The sequence below is a fragment of the Ambystoma mexicanum genome, chromosome 6q (genome assembly GCF_040938575.1).
Source record: "Ambystoma mexicanum isolate Mex_15411 chromosome 6q, UKY_AmexF1_1, whole genome shotgun sequence".
In the NCBI taxonomy this organism is placed as follows: domain Eukaryota; kingdom Metazoa; phylum Chordata; class Amphibia; order Caudata; family Ambystomatidae; genus Ambystoma; species Ambystoma mexicanum.
Window position 1 is genome coordinate 698,275,684 of NC_090937.1, and position 26,524 is coordinate 698,302,207.

The 26,524-nt window shown below is 43.9% G+C and overlaps 1 protein-coding gene across 6 annotated transcripts in view; it reads left to right on the plus strand.

The window, feature by feature from the left end:
- The window catches only part of GAB1 (GRB2 associated binding protein 1), a 534,151-nt gene that overhangs the window by 254,770 nt on the left and 252,857 nt on the right, over nt 1–26,524 (plus strand). For all 6 annotated transcript variants that reach the window (XM_069631203.1, XM_069631204.1, XM_069631208.1 and 3 more), the window contains one exon: nt 1,942–2,164. In XM_069631203.1, the coding sequence (XP_069487304.1) occupies nt 1,942–2,164 (223 nt within the window). The remainder of the gene's footprint in view (nt 1–1,941; nt 2,165–26,524) is intronic.

Genomic DNA, 26,524 nt, shown 5'->3' on the forward strand with positions numbered 1-26,524 from the left:
GTGCCAGCTGTGCAAATGCATGAAGTGACAACATATATTATGATCTTTATTACATAGTAATATATGGCAGTCTCGAATATCTGAATAAAAGTCTGGAAATCATTTTCTTATTACAGGCTAGTTTTTACATCACAATTGACCTCAATAAGCACATCACATCACAACTGCCCTGTAATTATAATTTATAATTATTTTATAACGCGCTTAATACCAGCACGAGATCAGGATTCAAACCTGTGTTGCGCTGCGTTGTCTTGCTTCCAAGACAAACGTGTTGCCCCTGTGCTATCCTTCCTCGCCATCAGTCAGTACGCTTCAGTTGTGATGTCACAATGCTTCCTGCTTGAGCCAGCAGGGAACTTATGTAGTCACTGCAGCACTTAATTACAGTTTGCAGGGTAGTAGACGGGAATTGGCAAGGAACTATGGTAGAAGGTAGCTTGCACGTCCCGGCTGGGTGTTAAGGGGGGGCGGACATGGAGTTTAATTGCCCGCCAGCCTGAGCATTGTGGGCCCGTGCGAAGTGAGGTCCTCAGCTCGGGCTATGGGATGTCAATGCCTGCCCCCCAGCCGGGACATCAAAATATTTGCAGATGGTTTTCATATTTTTTCTTTTCTTCAGACTGGGGATGTGCTCAGCGCAAGCACAACTCCCATCGGAATTTTTTTTAAAAAACGTCAAAAATAATTGCCTTTTGCCATTAAAATAGGATGACTGTGGCATGGAAAAGAGCTTCCAAAATGGTCGGGGTCATCCAAAAAGGGAGCTAGTCCATTTGGGGATGACGGTGGCCATGGAAAACAGGTTCCAACATTTTTATGGACTTTTTTTTTTCTTTCTTTTCACCGCGATTGTTGAATGCACAATTGCGCCCAGAAAGGGCATATTGTGATTGGTTATTTTGCCTTTCCCGGGTGCACATGTTTAATTTGTGCACTTCTGGAGTTAAACTCGTGTGAGCAAGAATTTGCAAGATATTTTTTTTTTTAAACCCCAAAATTAACGTTTTTTTCAATACATTTTATTAAACTGCATGAGCTATTTTTCTGCAGCACATTAGGAGCTGCATTTTTGCTTTGTTAAATCCAAACAGATTCTATATTGATTCTATTGATCAGCAAATGGAATAGCTTTACATTAAGAAAGAGACAAGGCATTAAAGGGAATGGCCGTGTGTGGCCATGTACTATAAGGAATAAAAAATTATATTGCACCTTGGAGTTCCATGACCTTATAAAGGAACTCTGCCATTGACCTCGTTCCTCTATTTGGAAACGAAATTACTCATTGGCTTGCATTATCCTTATAATATACATTAGGGGGTACTTTATCCCGTATCGAATGTTTGCTAGCTGCTGCATGCGCTATGAAAGATTACAGTGGATACGTCATTGTCACTTTGTTTTGCCTGCCAGCTGGTACCTGTATGCGTGCATCTTTTACAGCGTGTCTTACGATATAAGTAATTTATAACATGCCTGTACACAAGTGTTTATAGGCGTGACAATACAGGGCAGGGGAGACCATGGGAGCACAAAACAAACTTTCTTACTAGGCCTAGTTAACAGCAACCAAAGTTTCAAATTCAAGGGAAGGATATATTGGGAACTAATTGCTTTCACATTTGTCCCACTTTCATACTTGTTGGGACTGCCTGAGCGTGCCAACTGTGTTTTATGATTTGACAAAATGCGATGATTCCCAAAATCAACTACCACGATTCAAGTGAAAATCTTAGACAATGAGGCATATTTTGGGGTCTACTGGTCGATAGGGAATGTTTTTTCTAGTAACCTATTCTTTTTTCAATGTATTTTTTTTACATAGTGTAGACTAGGTTGAACTAAACGATTGGTCAACGTGTTGATCAGTTTAGTAAGTTAAACATGTTCTTGTACAATTGATCAATACATACATGTGTTCTTGATTTTTTTTTTCAGATGCAGTGAAGCCACCAAACTTCCCTTTGCAAACACCTGCTGAATTACCCTCGGCAGCCACTACTGCAGAGCCGAGCATGCAGGGAGCTGCTCCTTTTGGCACCCTTCCTCCTCCATATCAGCTCATCAACTTACCTGTTTTAGAAACCTCGTCTAGTCAGTCGGACCCTCCGGATTACCTTTTGCTAATCAACTGTCGAAGTACGAAGCTTCAGTCCACAAGGTAAGCGAGCTCCTTGATCATGGGGAACTTTTGGTTCTTGCAAAGAGACGGATGTACAGTTGTGAATGGCAAGGGCGGATTGAACCATTGCACGCTCCATCACCAAACAAATCCTTATAGAGGCAGCGATTGTCAGATAAGCGTCTGAAGTGGATGTGGGAACCTCATTTCCTCTGATCTCTGGGGTTGCAAATCCTTTCCTTCTTTGTGCAAGTGTAGTCTCTCCCTTAACATCTTAAGATAATTTATTGCGCGTCCCAACTTGCTTTCAATTGCAGCAAATATTACAAAATAGTGCATGCAAACCAATAAAATTGGGGTAGTTTAAAAAAGTGATTTCAGTTCTGTAACCTGGACAGACAAGGCTATTTGTCCACCAGTTACCTCGTGCCCTCTCGCCTGCTCATCTCTCGCAATACACAATTCTCACTGTGACCTCTTAACCCAACCTGCCAAAAATAAATTGCAAAGTCCGTATCAATGAAAAAATGGGGTGACTGCAATTCCATTGGTGGTTTGTGAGTCTGATAGCATACAAGGTCTACTGAGAAGACGTAGATTGTGTGATCCAAATTCTTAGCGAGGGGTGTTTTGTAAGGTATGGGTGTGGGAAACACTAAGCAGAATGTGGGGAAAAATGTGGGGAAAATGCAATACAAGGCAGATATAGTTGATGCTGTTGATTTTAAAGTCATTTATGTATTAACACTATTGGCAATGTATACTTTAGGTTTCTATCCATATTTGCTTTATACATCTTTCTGGAAATAGCCATCCAGTCTTTTGTTTAAAAACAAAGAGAAAAAAATCTGTCCCCATAGTAGGTTTTCATTTCTTTTGAAAGTTATTATATTTTGGTAGTTAATTTTAATTGAAAGGATTACTGTAAAGTTCAATCTTTTAAGAGCTTGTATCTGATCACCTTCCTCCCATTGGAAAACAAATCCTTAAAAAAATAACATTACTTTTTCACGCATGCTCCTATGCTCACTTCCCAGATGCTTTCCTCAGGCCTTTGTTCTTCTCCGCTTTCCCCTAGAGTTCCACCTGCTCACGCTTTCTTCATATATGGGAGTCGTGATGCCCATACGTGGGTGATGGTTTGTGGTGTTGCCCCTGTCTGACTTAAAAGCGATCCTCCCTCACCTTGTTTTGTTCCTCTGGAAATGGATCACCTTTTCCCAACATGGGAGGGTTTCTCTCGCTTACTCCATACGATTGCCTTTTGTGTTTTTCTTATTTTGTCTATTAAGCCTAATGGACAAAGTCCTTAGACAAGTTGACTAGATGATGCTTTTTATCTCTATTGTGTACTAGAGATGGTAGTCGGCATTTCTTGCAAATTAGGAATTTTTGGCCCAACAGGTTTCGTCTCCCACTTTTGCTTTTCAAATTGCCAGTGTGCAGCAATAACTATTCCCTGCAGGGCTCTGCCCTGCCCATACATTTACTGCATGCTGCTAGATACGTCAAGTCTGCAGCATCCACTGAGCTGGCATAAAACGGGGAGAGGGGTTCTACATTTTGTCCAAAAAAAGAAGAAAGTAAGGCAGTTACATTATTTCCACTTGCAAACATGTCTCTATAGTGTGTATAGCTACCATTTGCTGGTCTTCAGCTGCTCTGGTGGACCAGGAAAATAGGTGGGCTTGGCTGTATGTCCTGCAACAATTCCCGAACTGCAACTGCTGGAAGTGTATGGTTTGATACTTGACCTATACTGCGCACACTGCAAGCTAATTTGCTTCTGGGTACCACATTTCCAAGAGTGGATAAATATATGGCCCCCTGTCTACGTCACTTTTTTAACCAAACACGAGTCATTTTCCTGCTTTTTTGTGCTGTAGAAAGTGATTCCTTCAGCAGTGTGTCCGTTACCTGGCAGCTGCAGTGCTTCAAAAGCTCAGGCTATTCCAGGTGCCTGCCTGCCTGCCTGCATGCTAGGCTCAGGCGAAATGGGACAAGCACACACCAAAGTGCCATGCTTTACCATCTTGCTCGTGCATCAGTGCACATGCGTGACTTCTAGAAGCATGCCATGCATTTTCAGCCAATTTACTGCTATCGGTTAACAGCAGTGCAGGTGTTACCCCATCAGGCAACAAGTCCAGCTGGGTCCAGGCAGCCCAATTATGATTTTTTAAAATATTTTTTTGAATGCAACGGTGTATTCAGAAAGCATAGAGCAACAGGAAAAAACAATACAATCGAGGCATATAAAGTAGTGCCCAAAATACAATGTATACGTCATAAGAACATGGCTTGATAGTGTCAAACGAATGCACTTTTTCCGAGGCTTTGTTTTATGGGAAATAAGCCAAGAAAAAACACAAAAGGAAGAACAACACAGAGACAAATCTGTCAATTCTCTGCATCAAGCAACGGCCTGTTTTAGCTACCCTTGTTTGGGCGCCAAAGGAACGCCATATTGAGTCATATACCATTCCAAGTCCTCACAGCATTCAAAATGAACATTCTCCATCTCAGACTGTAACCTCCAACCACATCTCGGCAGTCGATCTATACTCGCACTTCCATTATCGTAAGATCTCATGGACCACAGTCTCAGAGCCTTTTCTAACTTAGACAAACACGTGTGCAGGAAAGCGTAATGATTCAGGAGTAAGACTCGGACACGGAGACATTGTGATGGTTGTTATAAACTTTTAGTAAAGTAAAAGAAGGGTTGGAGAGAGACCGATCTCGCCTTAACACTGTAGGGTTTCCCTGCCTCAACGAAAATAAAGCATGTCATTGTCAAAATGTCAAAATATATAGAGTTCTCCTTCCTGTGTCCAAAGTCCTATCCTGACCCTTACAAGCAAAACATAAGTAAAAGAGCAAAGGGAAAAAGTCTTTCAACTGGCCATCTGTAGTCTTCTTTAATGTGCCAACATAAAGTTCCAGAAGGTGGACAAATTATTAAAGTTGCCAAAGGTTTCACTGCTCTCAGAATGATGGGGGAAGGTCTTCCCTTCCGTCAAGTTTTCAGCTTCCCTTCAGCACTACCGTATTTCTTTTCCTTGTAAAATACCTCATTCCAATGGGGAGGGTATGATGCCCTTGCCCTAGCATCACACTCGGGGTTCTTTCTCACCTCTTTGACTTATTCCACAGTTCTTTACAGTCCACAGCTCTTTACAGTTCTTTTACAATTTTTCCACTCGTGGGTATGGTTCCCTTACCCTAGATTTCACACTCTTAAAATGTGGGTCTCCGGACTCGCATTTTCTTTGTCCTGGCTTGTTCTCCTGCCAGGTCTTCATGATATTTACACATTAAGTTTTTGGCCTGGTTTAATCTCCTGCCAGGACTTCACAACAAGTTACTTTTCTTTTCAGTTGCAGGTCTCCAGAATCTCCTTCACAGTGTTCCACACACATATTTTGGTGTGGATCCTAAACTTGCACAGTCCCTGGTTTACTTTTCATACTGTTCTGAAGGGTTTCAGACTTGCACACTTTACTAGGCAACAGCCTCGTCCATGTCCTTCTTGTCAATTAGGTTAGCGATCCTCCACCTTCTCATTCATTATTTTCATTCCTTGTCGCAGGGCTTTCACCCTGCATTAGCAGACTCCTTAACCTTCCCCACAGTGTGCAGTATTTGCCCTGAAGCCCCGTCTTCGCCTTTGGGCTCACTGGTTTGTTTTGGCTGTTGCAGCTTTCTTCGCATCATCCTGCGGTTGTTGTGGCTTGCCGGTGCCTCAGTGCAGTGTTCCGCCCCCTCTTGGCTTCTCGCCTGGTCTCCTGCATCTCCTGAAACCCTTGCACTGCTCTCAATATCAATATGGCAGACCTTTGGCTTCCTCGGCCTCGTCCAGACAGCATTTCCAGCAGCCTTCTGGGGTCGGGCAGCACTGCGATTGCTTTCTTGCTTCGACTGGCTTCGCGTGCACAACAATGTCCTCCTGTGGCGTCTCTCTGACTGGTATTTAAATATCTCACTGGTATGTAGCTCCTGCAAACAACTAAGGCGCACAGTGTTAGGTTTCCTGGTTCTAGTAATCTTCATCACTCCGATCTTTCTAGTCTCAGCATCATTTGTCGAAAGGAACCCTGATGTCGGTAAAGGATGGCTGGACGAGTTCAGTACCACAATAAGCTATAACAGTCTGTGAACCTGGTGGGGGACGGGGGTTATACCCAGAATGGAAAGGTGGGTACCACATTTCTTGCAACCAGTCTCTCTCCCGCTCTTGAGGTCCTCCACCCTCAGCCCCCCCCCCATATGATCCTCCCTCGGGCAGCCACCCTCCGAGTCAGGCTCCGTTAGCGGCTGCCCTTCCCTGGCCATATGGGTAGAGAAAGAATTTCCCCAGAGAGGGAGTGATGATCTCGCTGGATTCATCACAAAAGGCAATTAAATAGTCTGAGGCAAATTGCTAATGTACTAACTAATCACTACTCAGATTGATCCACTTGAGCACATCTGCCCGCAGCATGTGTTGCAAGGATCCATTTGACCTCTTACAATGGCAACGAAGAAAGTTCCTTCTATGGCCCAAATGGTGCATCCATACTGCAGACCAACACCACATACTCTGCTGGTTGTTGCATACTTCAACCATTGTAGGGAAGTTATACTTCAGTCTAAACTACAAACCATTTTCCACTGTGTATGTGACCAAGTCACACCCATGTCAGACAACTAGTCCTCTCTTTTTGTTTCCCCTTCATGTCTCCACTCAATCAGTGGCAAAAACGTAGGAGCCAAAGTAAGGCTTGGCCTGAGAAGCTTGAGAATTGGTGGACCCTCACCCAATCCCCACCTAACATACCCACTCTACTCTGGAATAATTCACACATTCTTTTACCTACTTCTCTTTCCTGGACAACTTGTATTTGAATTTGGAGTACTCAAAATAGACTCATACCCTCCATACCATAGCCTCCTCCCGACATCACACACCCTTAGGATCTCCCCACGATAATCCAACTACTCCAATGATAGACCCCTTTTCTGAATGTTAAAGCTGGGTTCCCCCTATATAGACCCCTCTTCATAAATAGACCTCCTCGCCGAATTTGTAAAGGCTATTCCCCCTCCATGCTTTAATAGCCAAGGACACCATTATCAAGATACCAGCCGGTTTTGGCACTTTGTCCATGGACACTGAAGTACCTTGCAGGTATTGGGTGCAGCACTTTCTCCAGGGTCCACTAACGTTGGGTATATGCCCCCACCTGGACCAGCCAGTGTCTGGAATCTCTTGTAACAGAAGCTGGTGATATGCACCTAATTGTGGGTACCCAAATACCCTCCCTGGTTTTCAATCTGGGTGCCTGTTGCTTTTCCCCTTTGTCCCACAGGAACCTCTTAAACTGCTACACTGTAGCCTCATCCTTTTTCAGAAATGGTAACAAAAAAGCCAGCATAACATAACAGAGCTTTGTCAGTAGGCCCATTATGATGGTAATAATGTTGCCCCAAACGGTAAATTGAATCTTTTCCCATCTGGCAATATTAGTTATAATTTCATCGAGCAGAGCTGCTAAATGTACAGAAAAACAGCTTCTTCACATCCTGTCCACTTTGAATCCCAGGAATGAAAGCTCATTGTAGGATCACGCCAATTACAAACCCTCAAACTGACTCCTGCAGCAGGCTTTTGAAATGGGGAAGGTTTCAGATTTCCCCAAATGTTTCCTGCATCTGGGAACCGCATAGTGCCTTTGAATCAATGCTATCACTGGAGCCCTGGGCCTGGCAGGGACATCAACTTGTACAAGCATACAGACTGCATACAGCTGGGTGTTAGAGGACTGCAAGCGGTGGGCAGGACTTTAATATCTGCCCACTATATAATCGCCACAATTTGAGGCTCCGTATTCATCTTAAACAAGAGAGGCGACTTGGGCATCCATGTCTAGGGTCTCTTCCAACTTAAACAGATCTGAAAGCAGCCCATTAGTTCCTCGAATTAGAGTACAGGGTCTCAGTGGTATGATATGATGTGATAGGTTATTTATAATGCGCTTAATACCCAGAGGTTTATAAGCACGGACCAGGGGATCAAACCTGTGTTGCTCCGTGTCTCCTTGCTTCCAAGGTGAGCTTGTTGCCCCTGAGCTATCCTCCCGAGAAAATGTCACAACTATGCCACTGGAGCACCAAATGGCACCCATTGTGGAATATTTGGAACGTGTTCATCACCATAATCCTCCCCGGACAAATATGATTCTTTATTTTCTGTTTGCAAGACTTTGGTACCACCCTATTTAATTTGACAAACTGCATATCCCATAACGCACCTTGTGGCAGTGCATATTCCATGGCTATTCCTATGCAGCAGTCTTAGAACTACAATACCCATTAGCCTTAGAGATCAGTGCTGCTTTCACTTTCCCAGGATCAGAGAGGGAGGAGGCAGATAACCTTCATGTGTGCTGCTCCAGGGACTGCTAATGAGTCTGCTTCAGCACAGGGAAGGGCAGTATTTTACCAGTCTGCAATTCAGTCCTTGCTTTCCTAGTCCAGAGTTTCAGTCCTGAGTTTTCTCATTCCTTGTCTATGGTTCAATCCGCATTTCTTTGATTCCGGTTCTTAGTTTCTAGTGTGCAGTTCCAGTCTCCTGCGCCATTGCACGTAGATTCCTTTCTTCTTGCTTTTCCTCTTTCATTCCTGGTCTCTATCCTGAACCATGCTTACTTTGACTTCCTATTCCTCCCTGGATCTTTCTTGTACTGTTTGTCCTCACTTGTACTTGTGTAATTCCTTTGTTGGCTGCTGGGTTTACCAGAAGGCAAGTTCTGCCCCTTTCCTTTGTCGCGTTTCAGTATTGTACCTTGTGCCATATTGTTAGTGTGCTGGTTCCTGCTTCAGGCGGCAGTCATTGTTCAGTTCCTGCTGGACCCATACGTTCTTCAGCTATGTGCGTACTGTTTCCTTGTTTGTGCCTTAGGGTTCAGATACAGACGCCCGCTCCTCATTTCCATGAGCATTCATAGATGGGGGGGCCCTGTAACTGTAACCAGCTCAGAAGGCTAGAGTTTCAGCAGACCCTGCGGGATACTCTTCCCCCATTCTGTGTACACCCCAAGTGGAACAACCAACGTGTTTGTCTTTTACTAATTGCCCCTTGCTGTTCACTGCCCATCTATATTCTTGCCTGTCCTTTCTTGTCTGACACTCCTGTCTCTTGTGCACTTTTCTCCCAGCGGCTTTGTGGGCACGTCTTTGCCCTCAAGCCCCTGACATTCAAAGCTTTAACAAACCAGCCTCAGACTCCAAACCTTCACAGGGCATACCTCAAGCAGAACCACTACAGCTGGTCAAAAGCCTCCTGAGCATTGACACTTGCTGCCGCGGGATGGAGGTTTTCTGTAGACACAAATTAGATCTCATAGTTTGGTTGTTCGCATTGCATTGCTTACCAAAGCATAAAACCCACTTGTGACTTGTCTGTTAGCATGCCCAATAACCTAATTGAACAAACAGTCCAGCCAATGTCTTTGCAAAAGCCTTCAAATCAGTGTTCAACAATGAGATGGTCCTATAGTTCTCAAAATAAGAACAGTTTTTACATATTTCCAGGTAATTGCCACTTTCTGCATGGACAGGGACAGCTCCACATCTTAAAGGCAGTCATATAAGAGAGTATGTATTGTATACGTTTTTGTTAGCTTGGTGATTCTAATCTTAAAGTAAAATGGGCAAAAAAGTCTCAACAGTTTGGTTAGAGGTCCGAAGTAAAGGAAACAAGTTAGTTTTGAGTGTCTTTGAATAGAAATGGAAGCTACAATTTTACATTAAAATACATTCTTATTAATGTTAAAAAATAAATAAGGCAATCATTAAGCAATCTCATCATGAAAGGCTCCAAGGTGTGATTGTATATCCCATAACACTCCACTACATACCCATTGGGCTCTGATGCCTTGGCAAGGTGCATATCCTCAATTACCGAACTGTATAAGGGCCCCTACAGGCTTGCCCTACATCACTAAGAGATGGCGACAAATTCCCTCAAGTTTGGATGCTCAGAAATCCTAAACTAATGCATGCATGCATAAACTAATTAGAAGAAACAAACTTCCACCTGCCACATAGACCTTTTCCTGTCATGTAGCCTTGACAGTCGACTAGCCAACTGGTTTCCACACCAACCCACCTGTCGCAGTACGTTTGGCATGTGAGAAGCACTCACTTTCCAGTACTCATGGAAACCAATGAGTTTAATTCATCTTCGCAACTTCCTAAACTAATCTCATTAAGCATGCCCTTTGTCTCCACATAGGGAAGATCCTTCACCTTTGCCCTCAGTCTCTCTTGCCTATGCACCCAATCATGATTCTCCTGTAGTGTTACATTTTCTCAGAAATATGTTTCTCAATTACCAGATTACCCGCCAGGAATGGAGTAGATGTCCACCTACCTCTAACCCAGTGATCCCGAGAGACAAATTAACATTTGCTTGAAGTCTCCATCTTGTGAATCTCCTATCTGGGCACAACATTAACAAGGTTCTTGGGAGATATGAATGTAGTCATTATTCAGACGCAGGCAAAATAAAACAAATATTGCCCTTCTGAGGGGTTATTCATCTGCCATACATTGTGCAAATTAAACCTGTCACGCATTTGTGTCCAGGATAAGGAGCAGTCAACTTGACAGTGAAGGCACCACCTTGACCAGTCTTATTATGCCATCAAGACCACTTTCAGGTCCTCTCCTAAAATCGCATCGGGACACCTTTCTTTGAACAAAGCTGATGGTAGCTCCTCAAATATTTTTCTAGGTTCGTAGATATCCAATTATTTATGCCCCAATGCAAACCTCCCTTCTCTGTCCTTCAATACAGAGCTTTCCTTAAACCTCAAGAGTCTGCATCACAGGATGACAACCGCTCTTGAATTCGGCTAATAGCAGCTGGATAACTTTGTTGGTTATCTCTTGTTTAGGATCTAGTTTCTTGCAGATTGTTTTACTTTAACTGGCTGTCCTACATTTTATACTGCCATTTACAAAAAGTTTAAATACTGTTTAAAATGTAATTTTAAGATATTTTATAAACATTTGCCTTGCAGTGCTTTTGTGCCATTTTGTGTATTTACTTCCTTCAAGCAGAGTGTTGCCACACAAGAGCATGTTACATTTTGGCCTGATGATGAGCACAGCTTCCTTCCGCAACTGTGAACTTGAACCTTTGCAAGTGAATCAGCACATTGTCCATCTTTACAAGTCGATTTAAGCCCTACACGTTCCATTTATTTTATTGTGTATTTATAATGTACCTATACACAATGTGTTTCAAGGCATATGAAAGAATGTAGTCACTCATGCTATAACTGAGGGTTTCCTTTGACCACAAGTTACACTGCCACAAGGCCGACTGGCAACAAGGCCAGAGATGATCCCACATCTGGATTACAGGTACTTGCGATGCACACAGCTCAGAGCAGGTAGTCGAAAACCACTTTGCTGACAGAAAAGCAAGCCAAACATACCAACATAAGGACACATCAGAAAATAACCATGGTGGCACACCGCTATGTTAGCGGCGCTGTGCCACTGCCAGCCAGTAACTATACTGGTGCCAAGTAGATGGGTTCCACTTATCCCATTAACATATGTACATAGCTGAATATTTTCTAGAATTGCAAACACCTAAGAAAGTTGCCTCCCTACCAATCCCCAAACACTAACATGTAGACTTGAAATCTAATGTTGCACCCTCCACTCAGCACATCTCAATCCATAACCTTCCATTTTCTATAACAGTAGCACAGCCATCAAAATAACAATCCATGCATCTGTTCTAAAATTGTCAACCATTCCTGGCCCAATCCCCAATTCAGCACCAGAGGGTAGACAATGAGTGGCACCCCAGCCCCTCTTCAATTCTTGCAGTAATAAGCACAGCAATGGCAGGTTGGCATCAAAATAAGCCATTCCCTGGCAAAATGTGTCCTCTAAGAGAAAAAACATGAGTCTCAAACTGAAATGATAAAATCAATGGGACGGTGAGAGTACCTCGCTCCTTTGGGACAACTAACACGTGCTGCAAGGAGAAGCCAGGAACCTGTATACATTTCAGTTAGGAAAGATTTATGTCTTTTCTGCCTTTTTTAGCCTCATTATTTGGGGATTCCCAGTATGTTTGCTGGCTTATTTAGTTTTCCTGACACGTCCACCCCACTTGCCTCAAAATCACTTATTGGGACAAGTACTGGCCAGTACCTTTGGCTGCTACAAGAGACCCTGCACCCTATTTCTATCTTGTATTGCGCTACTTCTGCCCTTGGGGATGTTAGTGCTTGGGGTTTGGGGCTACTGTCTCATTTCTTTTTCCCCAAAGTGTATTATATAGTGTGCTGCTGCCCGACTGCTGGTGGTACTGTATCTTCACTTTTATTTTACTGGTGCGCGACTGTGCTCCTTTATGTTTACTAAAAAATTCCTTTTTGGTTCAAACAATGGTTAAAATGGCTACCTTCCTTTTTAAGCCCTATCTCTGCAAACCACAGTCTTTCTTTGACCTTATTGTAATTGTTTATTTATACAGCGCGTATACACCGGCGGAGTGCTTCAAAACGCTTCAAGGCGGGAAGGGAACAAGGGAATACAGTAATCATTCTTAGGTCTTGAAGTTTCTGAATGATCTAAACTGAAAAACTAGCATACTAGGGCTGACGGCATTTCTTCTAGTGCAAATGCATGAGGAGTTACAGTTGCGACCAAGTTAGGGAGGGGGGGACAAAAAAAGGGAGGGACGGACAGGACAGACTAACTTACTTGTCCTAGTACATTTAGGTCAAGCATGTGTACAGACAGAGGTGCGAGGAGGGGTAGTGGTGGGGGGGAGGGGAACAAACGCGTTCAGCCCAGCAAGGCCCTGGGTTAAGTGCAGAGAGGTTGCCCCACTCATGTAGAGTAAGCGGAAAGTGCAGTAATGCTGAACATAGTGCAGCAGCCCAGAGGCATGTGCAAAAAGACTGGCGGGGGAGCGTGGGACCTGTAATGCTCTGGAGGTGAACAAGGCAACCAGTCAGCAAAAACTGAACAGAGTTGGGGAGAAGGAGAGAAAAAGGTTAGCGGGGAAGGAGGAGGAGGAGGAGGAGGAAGAGAAGAGGAAGGTCTTGAGGAGTTTCCAGAACTTAAGGTTCTCCGGCTCAAGGCAGAGAAAGGCACGGAGGCTGTTCCAGAGGGAGGCACCTGCAGAGGATAAAGCTCTACCCCCAAATCTGTTTGTGAAAGCGGCTCACCCACAGAGTTGGAGGATGAGCGGAGGACTGTAGATGGAGAGTATTTAGTAAGAGAGCGTTGTAGATAGTGCGGCCCCGGCCCAGGAAAGCCTTGTGGATTTTGCAGAGGGTCTTGAACCTGATCGTTGCAGCCAATGGGAGCCAGTGGAGGGATGTCAGTGCTGGAGAGATGCGGTCCCTGGGCTTGAGGCCAAGGATAATTCTTGCGGTTCTGTCCTGTTCAGAGGTAGGAATTGGGCATATATGATCATGTATTTTCGTTGGCTCTGCCATAAGCCCTAGAAGGCCCACAGTGTACATGGAACTTGAAGTGAGACTAGTTTAGGGTCTTGGACACCTTGACTAACATCATGAGTGTTTCCAAGCCAGTTATTTAGTATTAGATAAACTAATAGTTTGAATGGTAAAAGTTCTTTGCTAAGTGGGCTGCGGGGGTCACCCAAAGTGTACCTTTAAGAATGCTGGGACTGATGTCATAATTGGCCTAGCTAGCTGCTGTAAGGTACAGCTCTGCCTCTCTTGACATGCAAAAAAGTAGGATCCCAATGATTGAGATACTCTAGTCCCCTGCACTCTGTTAAGGCATCAATAGCCAATCAACCATGAGAATTCACTGAAATTATTGTAGCTTATATAAAGTTCAAAAGATGCTTTATTAATGATTTCAGTCCTTAATTTCTTCTTCCAAAATAACACTAATGTGCACAAATTATATCACATCTTCAAAAAAGGAAGTATTGATTTCAATGTTATGACGTAACGATTGCTCCATTTGCATAATCACATTAGTGACAAAGGAATTGTTCTCCACTCCGATCCCTACATCCAAGAAATGCAAGTCTGGTTCTCCCACCTAGTCAAAAGGTGCAAATTGGATCAAGGCTGTAAGCCCCTCCTAAAAGGTCCTTCCCGCCTGGAATATAAACCAAGAATGAGACACTTTCACAGAAGAAGAGTCACATGGATACATTTATTTTCATCAAACAAAGTACTCTAGCAGGGAGAGGCGATAACAGTTGTTCCGCTAAGGCTCTTTGTCTTCACAGCATCCCCTAGTCCTTACATACATTGTTAGCTGTGTTAGCATGACATGTAAATAAAACAGGGTCCTTTATAGGTAACACACTGACGGGGTGAACTGAAAGCTTGGTGAGTAAAAGCTTGGTGACAAACCTACCACAGGTGTTCGCCTCCCTTGCGACAGTGGGGATAACTATTTGTTCTTCCTGCTCTTGTCTCATAGAAAGCACACAGATCATCGTCTGGAAGGTCTGCACATCCTTAGCAGGGTTCCTATCTTGAACCTCGACATAGAGCTGCGGTCCCTGATACTCCCTTTGGGACACTCTACTGCTGCTTTGTGCTTCCAGTTACCCTTCAAAAGATGGAGTCCTTTGTCATTGCCTTTTTGTTGTCAGACCCATGCTTGTTTGCCCGAAGACTGCACACACTGCCAGTTGCATCGCGTGTCTTCTCCAGCATATTGATCCTCCATGAGGCCTTCCTTCCTTGGGATCCTGAATATAATTTACAGGCACCTTCTCTGACTGCACCCTGAAATTGAGGCCAGAAACTCTGCCAGCAGGACTCCATCTCTACCTCATAATTCCTCTCTGTAGCCAATACCCCTGGGCTTTCTTTGATGCAACCATCAGTGTGAGCAGTCTTCCCCAACCCTCTGGATTTGCTGGTGTTACTATTGGCGGTCCATTGGCTGTGCTTGCATACCCTTTTCACCTCCACGCGACTTCCCAAATCGCCATATGATGCAAAGTCCTCACCCGCAGCCATCCCTGGCCGCCACTTTGTTGGTGGAATCTGGATGTAGAAATGTGGTCTGAGGTCCCTCTAGCTGCCCCCCTTTTCTTTTTCTGCTCGTATCTTTTCATATTGGATAAAACCTCTCTTAAGGGAGTTAAACTGCTGTTTTTCCTGTGACTCTTGTTGTGCAATTGCCCCAGGGGCAGGGATGTGCTGATGAAGTCTGTGTGATTGTTTTGCTGATGTGCCTTATAATCTGTTAGGCCTTTATATGTTTTAACCATTGTCTTTCTCCCCACTTTCCATTTCAGCAGTTTAACTTCTTAAGAGACAATTGAATCACCATTCCCTGTTCAAAGCATGGGTGGTGTTCTCTTTGGACATCACTTATTTTCTACTCCGTAGTCTAATCCCCACATCAGTGTTGGTATAGAAGCCTTCCAATCCCTGCGTACCGCAAAAGCACAACTGAAAGTAGACTACACAGTATAGTCCCTCATGTACTGCTCTAAAATAAAAAGCCGTAGCTGCTATTTTAGTAGGGGAAAAACATGAAAACAAACAAAATAAAACAATAGCAACATATGTACACATGTACATGCAACCCCTAGATCAGGCATCCAATGCAACCAAGTAACCAGGGGTGATATTAATTCTAGAATCATGTGCAGCAGTGCTGAAATCAGTCAATACTATAGCCAACAATGAGTTAATCAAGTGGGTAAGCAAATTAACGAGTAGTTTACTGCAATTGAAAAACAACTTTGATTCTCGAGGAATTTTTCTACTAGCCCAGGATGTGTGAGCCTGGCTACCACCATTCTTTTAGGGGATCCAGGAAGGTGCTGCATAGGCTCCACCTCTGAACCACATACGAATTATAAGAATTCCGGTGCTCTCTTGTAGTCCGACAAGACCTGAGTAACTTCCTCTGTCACTGCTTTAAAACTTGCAGATACACCATATAGTTTGTCAGACAATTCAGTTTAGCCATGACCTTTGATTGCAACGATTGCTCTTATCCAGAAGATCCTTACTGAAATATGCAAAAACGTAATCTTGGCGTCATCTGGCCGCATACCACATTTTCAAGTTTCAGGCTTTTCAATAGCATCTCTTTCACAGCAAAATGAAGGTACTTCGATATGAGCTCTTCTTGGCTTCAGCTGGTTTACGGCCCAGGGCCTTGGGTCCCCTTTAAATCTCAGTTTTTGTTCAGAGGGAATTGGAGGCGCTTGTTTTTTTTTTTGTTTTTTTGTTTTTTCTTCAGAAAATCAATCGCGTACCCATGTTCACTCCTTCTGGCGAAACTAGAGATGCAGGTAATTTAGCCTTGCAAATGTTCTTGCCCAGAAAGCTTATGGGAGACCTGCTCCATTTGAGTAGTGAGAGCCTTGATAGAGCCTCGATTGATTCCTACAATGCTACATCCAGGTCCTCCTCCTTTGAAGCATTTTCCTCTAGGAGATCAGTGTGTGTATCGATTTAGCTATGCACCGCCCTTGATGGCTGCTTTGCTCTCGCATAAAGTCAGTGTAGAATGATCAAATCGTACTGCATGAGAGCCGTACATCCGACTGCTCTGTACAACAAAATAACCTGTGGTCTTGTTATAGCCTAACACAGTTGATTAGCGTATGCAGTCCACCAGTGGGTGCCAGGTACATTCCCGCCAAAGTCCTATCTAAAACAGACCGGTCCACTGGTATTTCCAGATTGCATGTCACTGAACACAGCCTTGCCCTCCCTCAAACCCTTTGTCATTCACTCTCAACCTTGGTTGTGCTCTCTCACACTCTCTCGCTTGCTCTCGCTCTCTTGCTTGCTCTCTTGCTTGCTCACGCTCTCTTGCTTGCTCTCTTGCTTGCTCACGCTCTCTTGCTTGCTCTTGCTTGCTCACGCTCTCTTGCTTGCTCTTGCTTGCTGTCGCTCTTGCTTGCTCTCGCTATTGCTTGCTCTCTCGCTCTCACGCTCTCTGTTGCTCCTTTGCCCTCCTTTGCCCTCTCTCTCTTGCTTTCTCTCTTGCTTTCTCTCTCTCTCTGGCTCTTGCTCTCTCGTCCAATTTTTTGCCCATATTTACAAGTGGGGAGAGAGGACCCCCTTTTTCACCAGAAAATATCAATTTTCAGAATTTGAGGGCAGGGCCAATGCACCAGTGAGCTGTTGCTCTCGAAATGTCTGCCAGTTCCTTTTTCTGTGTACTGTGGCTACTAGTTCAGTGACTATCTGCTTCTTTTTTCCATGTCATTTTAATTCTTCCCATGCCTTGTGCCTTGCTCCCCTGAGTGTAAAGGTAGTGTTTTCTGTTTGGCGGTCATGCTTGTGCCGCTCAGCGTGCAACCCACACTCCTTTTGCTTGGTGTGCTTGGGTCCTGATGACCACTGGGACATGTACGTGGCCTGTTTCCCTGTCCAACCAGGCCCTGAGGAAGAGACTCACCTACTGAAAAGAAATATTCCATGTTCCGCCTCCGAAATATGAGGTACTTCGTGGAATCACAGCATATAAGGTCAGTGACCAAGTTGTTTTTAGGGCATCCCACCACAGCAACTCTTTCCTGGGAGTACTCTTATCTGGAAGGGATCTACCTGGGGCAGCCCTGAGGACCAAGAGGTATGCTATGTGCACATGTGAAGAGGACTAGGATCGACTTGCCAAGGCCTGCTAGCGGTCCTTTGGCGTCTTCTGGGAAGACTGCTTGCGGGACAGGTCCCAAGATCAGCACGCTTCTCGGCTACAACAAGAGGGTTGCTACCTCAACAACCAGTACTCGTCCTGAGGGCAAAAAGCCTTTGGTGAGGGACAACAGGTCTGCTGGCACTACAAAGTCCTCATCTGCGTCACAGGTGGTAGGTCTCAAAATGACCGTGTCAGTCATGGGGTGACATTTTGATGACTGGCACGAGATTGGTGTTGCCATCACCACAAGATTCGGGCAACTTGCCACATGAAATGGTTTCAAATGCTCAGCCAAGGAAGTTCCATTGCCCTCGACTGTGTCGAAGGGTCCATTTATACCAATGGTGGACTTGAGACTTCTAAGCGGATAGCATCAAAGGTGGAGGGTCTAGCCTTATTCTTTAATAATACAGATTATAAATACTGAATTATAGATGCATCAAAAGAGCAATTTTCTGGCCATCGCAAGCTAGGTGTATCTTTAGTCTGTTTGTGCCATGAACTTGTTAAATACAGTATTTGACATGCATCTCATATGCCGGGGTACCTTCTAGGGGTGCAGGCTGGCCAAACTGAGCGAACGCAACAAAGTCCGGACCAACATTTACAAAGTTTACCAGGACCAGGCATTAAAAAACGTTCAGATTTTTCCTGGCAAAAGAAGGTATTTGCAAATAACTTCGGTTTAACCCCACCAATCAAGTCTTACCTGCCAAACAGCTATACTTAATAACAAAGTTCTGTCTCAGTTGCTCTTGGTGAAATATTGCGTGCAGTTCGAGGGCCCCAGCCGGGAGAGGGCGTCTATGGAGAGAAGTCTGCCGGTTGAGGCTAGTGTCAGCTGCGCGTAAATATGATGGCAGGGATCTCCAAAACCAAGCAGTCCATTCGGCAGGTTCCTCTCCGTCACGTCTAGCCAAGTTGCCCTCATCCTCGGTGGGGCCACACGTTGGGTGCCATTTTAGACTTCTAAGCGATATAATTCAAACGAAGCAGAGTATCCTGAGGGTATGCAGTGATAAAATTGCAGCAAAAATGTCGCATGAACAAAAAATCGCGGCAAAAATGCTGTGGTTTGACCTGTTAAAGGTATACCCCATTACACCATTTAAGGGGAGTGGGGGTGTCCCCCGCTCCTCTTAAATGGTATAATGGGTCTGTGGTTGCGGGGGTGTCCCCCTTATCCTTTATATGGATTGTGGTGGCAAAACCACAGCCTTTTTGCTGCAATATTTTGTGTTCACGGCCATTTTTTGCTGCGATTTTAACACATGGAACCATCCTGAGACAGAGTTTGAAAATTGAAAGGTAAGATTTATTTTGCGCATATCATACACTCGAGCAGACTTCAAGTTCATCCACAACCAGTATTTCGTGGAGAAGTGAAGTGCCTGAATAGTACACGGCTTCTCCTTTTATACAAGAAATTAAGCTTGCATCAGCATAGGTCATTTTGTTATTCCTTTGCAAGCGATAACAACACAAATATGTTCAGACTACATACATAATGCCCTAATCCCCAGAAGGCAGAATAAATTGCATATTCAACAGATGTTATTGTTAGTTACGGCTTTAATTACAAGGTTTCTCTGCCAGTTCATGGACGGTGACTTATGTATGAGGCCTTAAATACAGAATCCACTTGCCCTCCATTCCAACAATGGTCACCCTATTTGTACAACCTTAAAAAGATACTTTTCATGCGTTTAACAAAGTGGAATGTTGAACACTGACTCAATGTGTATCTAACTTCTGTTTGGTGCAGTCAGCGTTTACATAGCATTTAAAGAAGAGAATAGAGTCCTATTGGAACAGCCTAACCTACTTCGCTAGATAGAGGGACCTGTCCTTAATGTTGTTTTAACCTACGTTTATCAGTGAAGGCCAGGAAACTAAAACATGCCCTATACACAGACCCAGTCTTTTCTTGTAATGACTGACAGAGGAAGCCAAGAACATTTCTATTTTGTTCCTACTCAATGACTGACAAATGCGACCCCATTTTAAATACTACTAAAATAACGGGAATTTAATCTCGAAAAAGGGATTAGCTTAAATCTAAGAAAGATGCATATTATTTTTATATACTAACCGATTGATCTACAATATCGCCCCCAACTTTGATTCATTATTCTCCAGTGTTGGTGGAGTCTCGGATATTCACTCATGGTCTGCTTTGATTCAACAGCTGTACTGCTACCCCGCTCAATAGATTGCCTGAACTTTGGCAACTTCAGCGACTTGAACTCCGGCTTCAGACACTACATTGCAGGCTGCAAGCAAGGATTGCTTTTTTTAAGTGCTTCAGGATGCTCATGAGCGCTCCTGCTATGATGGGTCATTTAAAAATTCTGTTTAAGAACCTTCTACCTCCAGTGTTATCTGGTCACTCCTGTCAGGAAAAAGATCCACCCTTGTTCCCTCTGGCAGCAATGGTGGAAAGCACATCCTTACGGGAGATTAGAGCCTTCAAGATGGCGGCATGTCTAGACATACCAGAACTGTATGCAGTCCAGCCTTCGAGTAAACTTCACTGGATGATGTTGCTCTCAGAAAACTGTTTCCCGGGGATTGTATATTAGGACCCAGTCAGTAAGGTTGCATCGCTTCGTTTCTAGGAGCACTGTGGCTGTTTCCTTGTTGCTTTGTTTTTCTTACCTCATTGCCTTCTTTCATTATCCGCTCTAAGATAGCTCTGCTCGAAGTTCTGCCTTGCTTCATGCCCCCGCTCTGCCTTATGCCTTCTGCCTTCTCAGTCATTCCCTTCTTCGCCTTGGCTCTCTAGTGGTTCCCAGTGCCTTGCATTATCTTCTTGCAGCTCTCTGCTAAAGATATCTCATCTGCCCTTTGGCTTTCATTCTGCCCACACTGAGGGGAAGCGTTTTGCCATCCCAATAGAACGCCATTTGCACAGCTACCATCTACCTACCTACCTCTACTATATCAGGGTTTTTCCCCCATTTTTTTTCCCTTGGGCTTTGCCCAGAGTGCACACATCCTTCCAGTTTTCGGAACGACAGATACTTTTGGGCTTAGTTCATTGCCACGCCATACCATCTAGCAGAGTCCTGCTGTGTCCTTCACTGCTGTATTCAGGTTAGTCGCAAGCATTCAATTGTCAGTACAAATTGTAACCGCGCCATCACCACATGCTTTTGTTCCTCCTCCACTGCCATCTCTGATCCAACCTGTCCTTGTCCCTCCACCTGCCTCCCCGGTTATTGATGTGACTGGTCTTTTCTAATTTTGTGTGGCAATTGAGGCAAGCCAATTCCAGTGGTTTATTGGTGGCAGCCAATCTGCACCTTTGGAAGAAGTAGGATGAGTTTCAGGGGGACTTTTCCACATAATCAGCAGGTTATAGTTGGACCTGGACTGGTGGATACCAAAATTATCACCCAAGACCTCAGAGGGCTCAGCTCACCATCTTGAAACGGCATTGAGGGGGATGTGCATTCTGACAGATGTTTAGATCAACTTGCACTTTGTCCAGAAATGTTTCACAGGAAAGGCTTCAGAAGATTCTCGATGGCCCTTTTGAGGGAGCAGAATTATTGGCCAGCTCCACTGACTAGTTTACCAAGAAAAAGCTCTTAACCTTGACAGCTAATTCGCTGTGAATTCTAACCAAGGCCCCTAAGAAGCAGTTTTCCTCTGATATCCAGACCAGACCTCTTATCGAGTTCTTCCGGTGGTTTAAGTGCCCCCTAAGCATTCCCTGGAAGAAGTAAAAGACCAGCACAAAGGACTTCTTCAGATAATGCTTTTGTCGTGACCTCCCAGAGAAGGAAAAACAGAAATGTGGGTGCCGTCCGGGTCCACGGGTTTTCGTTTGGACAGAATCTCAGAGTTTGCAACCGTTTTGTCTTCCATGCAAGTGGATTCCTGTCAGGTCGGTGGTCACAAAGGGCTGCAAGCTCGCCTTTCCTCTTCTTCCCTTTCCTTGAAGTGAGGCATGTTCGATCATCTGTACTTCAGGAAGAAGTGCAAAACCTCCTGAACACTAATACTTTGGAGCCAGTTCCCCCATCAAACTGCGGTCAGGGCATTTATATCAGGATGTTTACTGTTCAAAAAAAGAACCAGGTAGGTCTGCAAATGATTCTGGGCTGGTCTCCTCTCAGTTCTTTCCTTTGCCTAGAGCAATTTAAACATGACCACACCATCCTATAGGGAGATTGGTTATGTAGGTTATATGTGATTTTTGGGGAAAGTGGGGTCCCCCCAAAGGCCACTGATTTTTCTACCCTTGTAACGTCACCCTAACCCCATCCCGATCCATTGTAACCCCTTACTCCACTTCCCTTTATATATTTAATCTTTTCTGTGGTTTTTTTGTGTTATTGTATGCTCTGTTATGTACCACTCTGTAATGTTTGCAATAAAATGGCTGGATACCGTTATGTAAAGTAAACCTGAAGCATGGCTATTTGCCCTCTCTTTTTTATTTAATTTTTTTGCCTCCACACAGGAAGTATGAATGCTGCTGGAAGATGCTCACTTCCATCACTGTGTTCTGACTTTGTGAAAACTCTGGGCTGCATTGACACCCAAACAAATGGCTGTCATTAGTCACATTGGAGGTAACTGGGAAATATACATACAACAATATCTCATCAACTGGTTGCTCCTGGCGTTCGCGATCGAGGTAGACTCAGTAGATATGCATCAACTACATCAGCCCCTCTTCCATGTGGGTTATTTGCAAATGGCGAAGTCCCAGGTGACACCTGATCAAAAGATTACATTTATAGGCTTTCTGTGGGGCTTCCTCAACAGAGAAGAGGTTGACGGGGATCTTGCAGACTGTCATGCTGTTTCTTTCCAGATCACACCTGCCAGTGGCATGGTTTCAACACCTGCTTGGGCTGATGGTGTCTTGTTTTGTTGTGGTACCCCTGGCCAGGCTAAAGAGGAGACTCCTATAGTTGCATTTGGTGGAATCCGGTGCAGGACCATCAGTCTATTAACGTTGCAATTTCGGAAACCCTTCTGCAGGACCTCCATGTGGTGGAGCTGCTGGCCAATCTTACAAAGGTGGTTTGTTCCCTTTACAGTTCTCCCACATGAGATGGTCATTACAGCATACTTCTCCTTTAAGGGTTCAGGTCCACCTTAAAGTTTATAGCCTGCAGTACAGTGTAGACGACCTACAACATATACATGCTGTAACTCCTGTCTATTTTTCTAGCACTAAGTGTTCCTTCTGGTAGTCTCTGGCAAGATTGTGCTCATTCAGAAAGACAACACAATCGGCATGCAATTTATGAATAATCAGGGAAGGACTTGTTCCCTGCAGTTGATATAGTACATGCAGTTGACATAGTACATCCAAAGTAAGTACATTACTGCAGTGTGGCAGCAAATAGGCAGAGTGGGCTCTTGGTCAGGAGTGTCCCTCGGAGCAGTTCACTTTCTGTGAAACTAGAACACGGAGGCAAACATTTTGAGCAGACTGCACCATGGCAATCACAAATGGAAGCTCCACGACACTCTCCTTCATCAGCTATCTTGGACATGGGGCGATCCCCTGGTTTGTGTCTGTCACAGCACCCAACAGGAAGTGTAGTTTGCTTCTCTGGGAGGCTGTGGTCTCAGGCTCTCTGGGCTAGGACCTGTTCATTTCTTGGGTCAATCAAGTGATGTATGACTTCCAGCTGATTCCTGTGATTCACAGTGGTATTCAAAAGAAGCACCTCCATGTGCTAGAATACTCTTCATTGGCTTTATGGAAAGTGGTTCTCCATTCTGATACGTTTCTCGTCACAAGGACTTTTCTGTATGCTGTTTTTCCCAGACATGCTCTCCCAATAGAGAGGCTGTTCACCCCTCGCCTCAATCTTGGAACTTGGTCAGTTAGCTTCTGAAAGTTTGACCTTCTGTCATCTCGGTCTGTAGACAGATAATAGGAAAATCATCCAGGCATCTTGCACACCTTTCACTCAAGCACAGTACACGCCCAGATGGCTCCAGTTTTGTCATTGTTCTTTACAGAGAGAGCATACTGTACTTTAGGGGTCTGCATCCTGTGGCTCATCAGGTGTTTAGGACTACCATTACCATGATCAGTCACCATTATCTTTGCTGGCTAGCACTGATGGGAGTTATAGTCCAAAACATTTGGAGTGCCAAAGGTTGAAGACCCCTGCTCTTTGAATGCTGCCCTGAGCCTGGTGGATTCATACATTTAAGGTTGAATCCTGTCACACATTTTTTGGGCCTAATTCACAGAAGCATTTTATAATGGCAAAACCCCATTGGAAAACGCTCTGTGAATAAGGGCCTTAGTCTATATAGGTGCCATCAAAAAGTTTTTCTGCTTCCACTCCAGTCATACACAAAGGTTCTGCATCCAGTATGGGACCTCACTGTGGTTCTTTAAGCCATTGTGCTCAATCCCGTTGAACCCATGAACACAATAGACATCTTTGTAACTTGGAAAGTGGCCGTCTGGCTGGCAGTGACGTCGGCTAGAAGGATCAGTGAGATGAAGCCTGCTCGGAAGCTTAATCTTTCACAAGGACAAGGTGATTCTTCACACTGCTAAGTTCTTATTGAAGCTTGTCTCATCTTTCCACATCAATCGAGAAATTCTCTCCCAGTCTTACCTCCTAGCCCGCATTCCAAAGCTGAGAGGGTTCTGCATAATTGTTATGTTCGTAGAGCTCTTAAGAGCTATATTCAGAAGGCAAAGGCATCTGCACGGATAACGGGAGCAGAGGATTCTATTGCTTGCTAGACAGTCATCTATATCAATGAAGCATATGCTTGTGGGTCAGACCTGTCCCTAAGGCCATTGCGCTTCTGCAGTTGTGATTAAGGCAGCCTCTGTAGTATTCCAAAAGAGTCCCCTGGGATGTGATTGCAAAGGCTGCAACGTGGTCTATCCCATCTGCCTTTTGCAAGCACTTCTATGGACACTAGAGTACTAACCAATCCAAACCTCCCACATCTGTGGGGGAGGGAAACCTATGCTCCACTGCACATGCCACTATATTGTTGCTTCTGGTATTATAAAACCTATAGTTGAATTAAGATGTGGGAAACTACTTCTGCAAGGACTACCAAAACAGACTCAAAGTCCCCTAACAAGTCTGACTCTGACAGTGCATACGAAGCATGTATGGTCTCTCCACTGGGCATAACCCATCAGTTTCTCTACTATAAATAATCTTGTATACTCTTTGATTAATATGCTCTCCAATTTACTAGATAACCACTAATGGGTATTAATCAAACAATTTCTCAATTGTTCTATATTCTTAGTTTGATATTTTATTCCATTCTGGTGATTTTTATGTTCCTGCCAACACGTGTTTCGACCTCACAATACACAGGTCTTCATCACATTTCATTTTTCATCAATAAAAGTAACAATATTGAATTAAGAAAGACAAAAGTATATAACAATTGAATACCTACCAGGTCATGTACCAGGGGTTTGTTCCACAACAGGGGGAAACAAAAATATTATGAAAAATACATAAGAATATTAAGGAGCCGGTTATTAAATTAAACGTAATTCAAATTGTATTTTAACCTCCCAGGGCAAGTGCCATACACTTAGTATACATTGCGAGTGTGTTCCTCTTAACATGTACACTTTTGAGTTAAAAAAACTCACCTGCAGTGCATTGGTGTGTCCACCACCCTCTTAAATGCCAATGTTCACTTGACAATTATGTCATCCTCCTATCACCATGTGAAATCCAATCTACATGACACAAATTCATGCTTGGATCATTCAATTCCTAATCGCCATTTATCAGTGATTTTACATATATCCCAAGCTCTCTAATCATCTTACCGCTCTTCTTCACAATGAGGCGCTGCCTCCGATACTATTCTAGTATTGAGATTTAAGGACTCATTGAGCCAGCTTGCTAGTTAGATAGCCTACAACACAATGAGTGTCAATCCACTTTCATTCAAACACCAGGGGTGTTCGATCTGAATAAAAACAAGTCCTTACCTCTCCAGAACCATCAATGGACATCCGGACTATAACCATAACTATATCACTTTTCTTAAGTCTTTCCCGAATGTACGTCTCTTGTTAACCTGCAAATTATGAGTGCATAATTACACAAAGGATACATTTTTGCAATTTTGTGCGTTATTCGCATTTAATCTAATGGAATGACTTCAACATATCTAGCCTGTTACCTCTAATTGTCATCTGTTTCCCTAATACACTGTCCTTCGCAATAAGGTTCATGTATATTATCAAAGGTAAATGAGAATACATAGCCCCATTTAACATCGGCCTATTCCTATGGCCATTATCTTACCTATATAACGCTCCTGTTGGCACTTATGGACCTCTGCTTCTCTTCTCAGTTAATGGCTTTGTGCAACTACGCCAACGCCTCCAAACTTTATGTAGTTGCTAGGCTACCCAAGCGGGTACCCAACTAGGTCATACATCGAACACTATTCACTACGGTTTTCTACTGCACGTGTGTCTTGCTGAGAATACCAGTAATCAAAAGGGCTCCTGGCTGAACCCTGATTTTACCCAGGAAGGTCACGTAGTAAAAATAACAAATTGATCAGGGTAACCAAACAAAAATGTTACTCCATACTATATGGGCATTGTATTTTTCACCACTGTTTGTCCTGTTGAAATTTGTCCTACAACAAATGTACATGTTTTGAAATGTTGGGTTAAAACTAAAATTGATTTCTTTAACCTAAAAGAATGACTTTTAT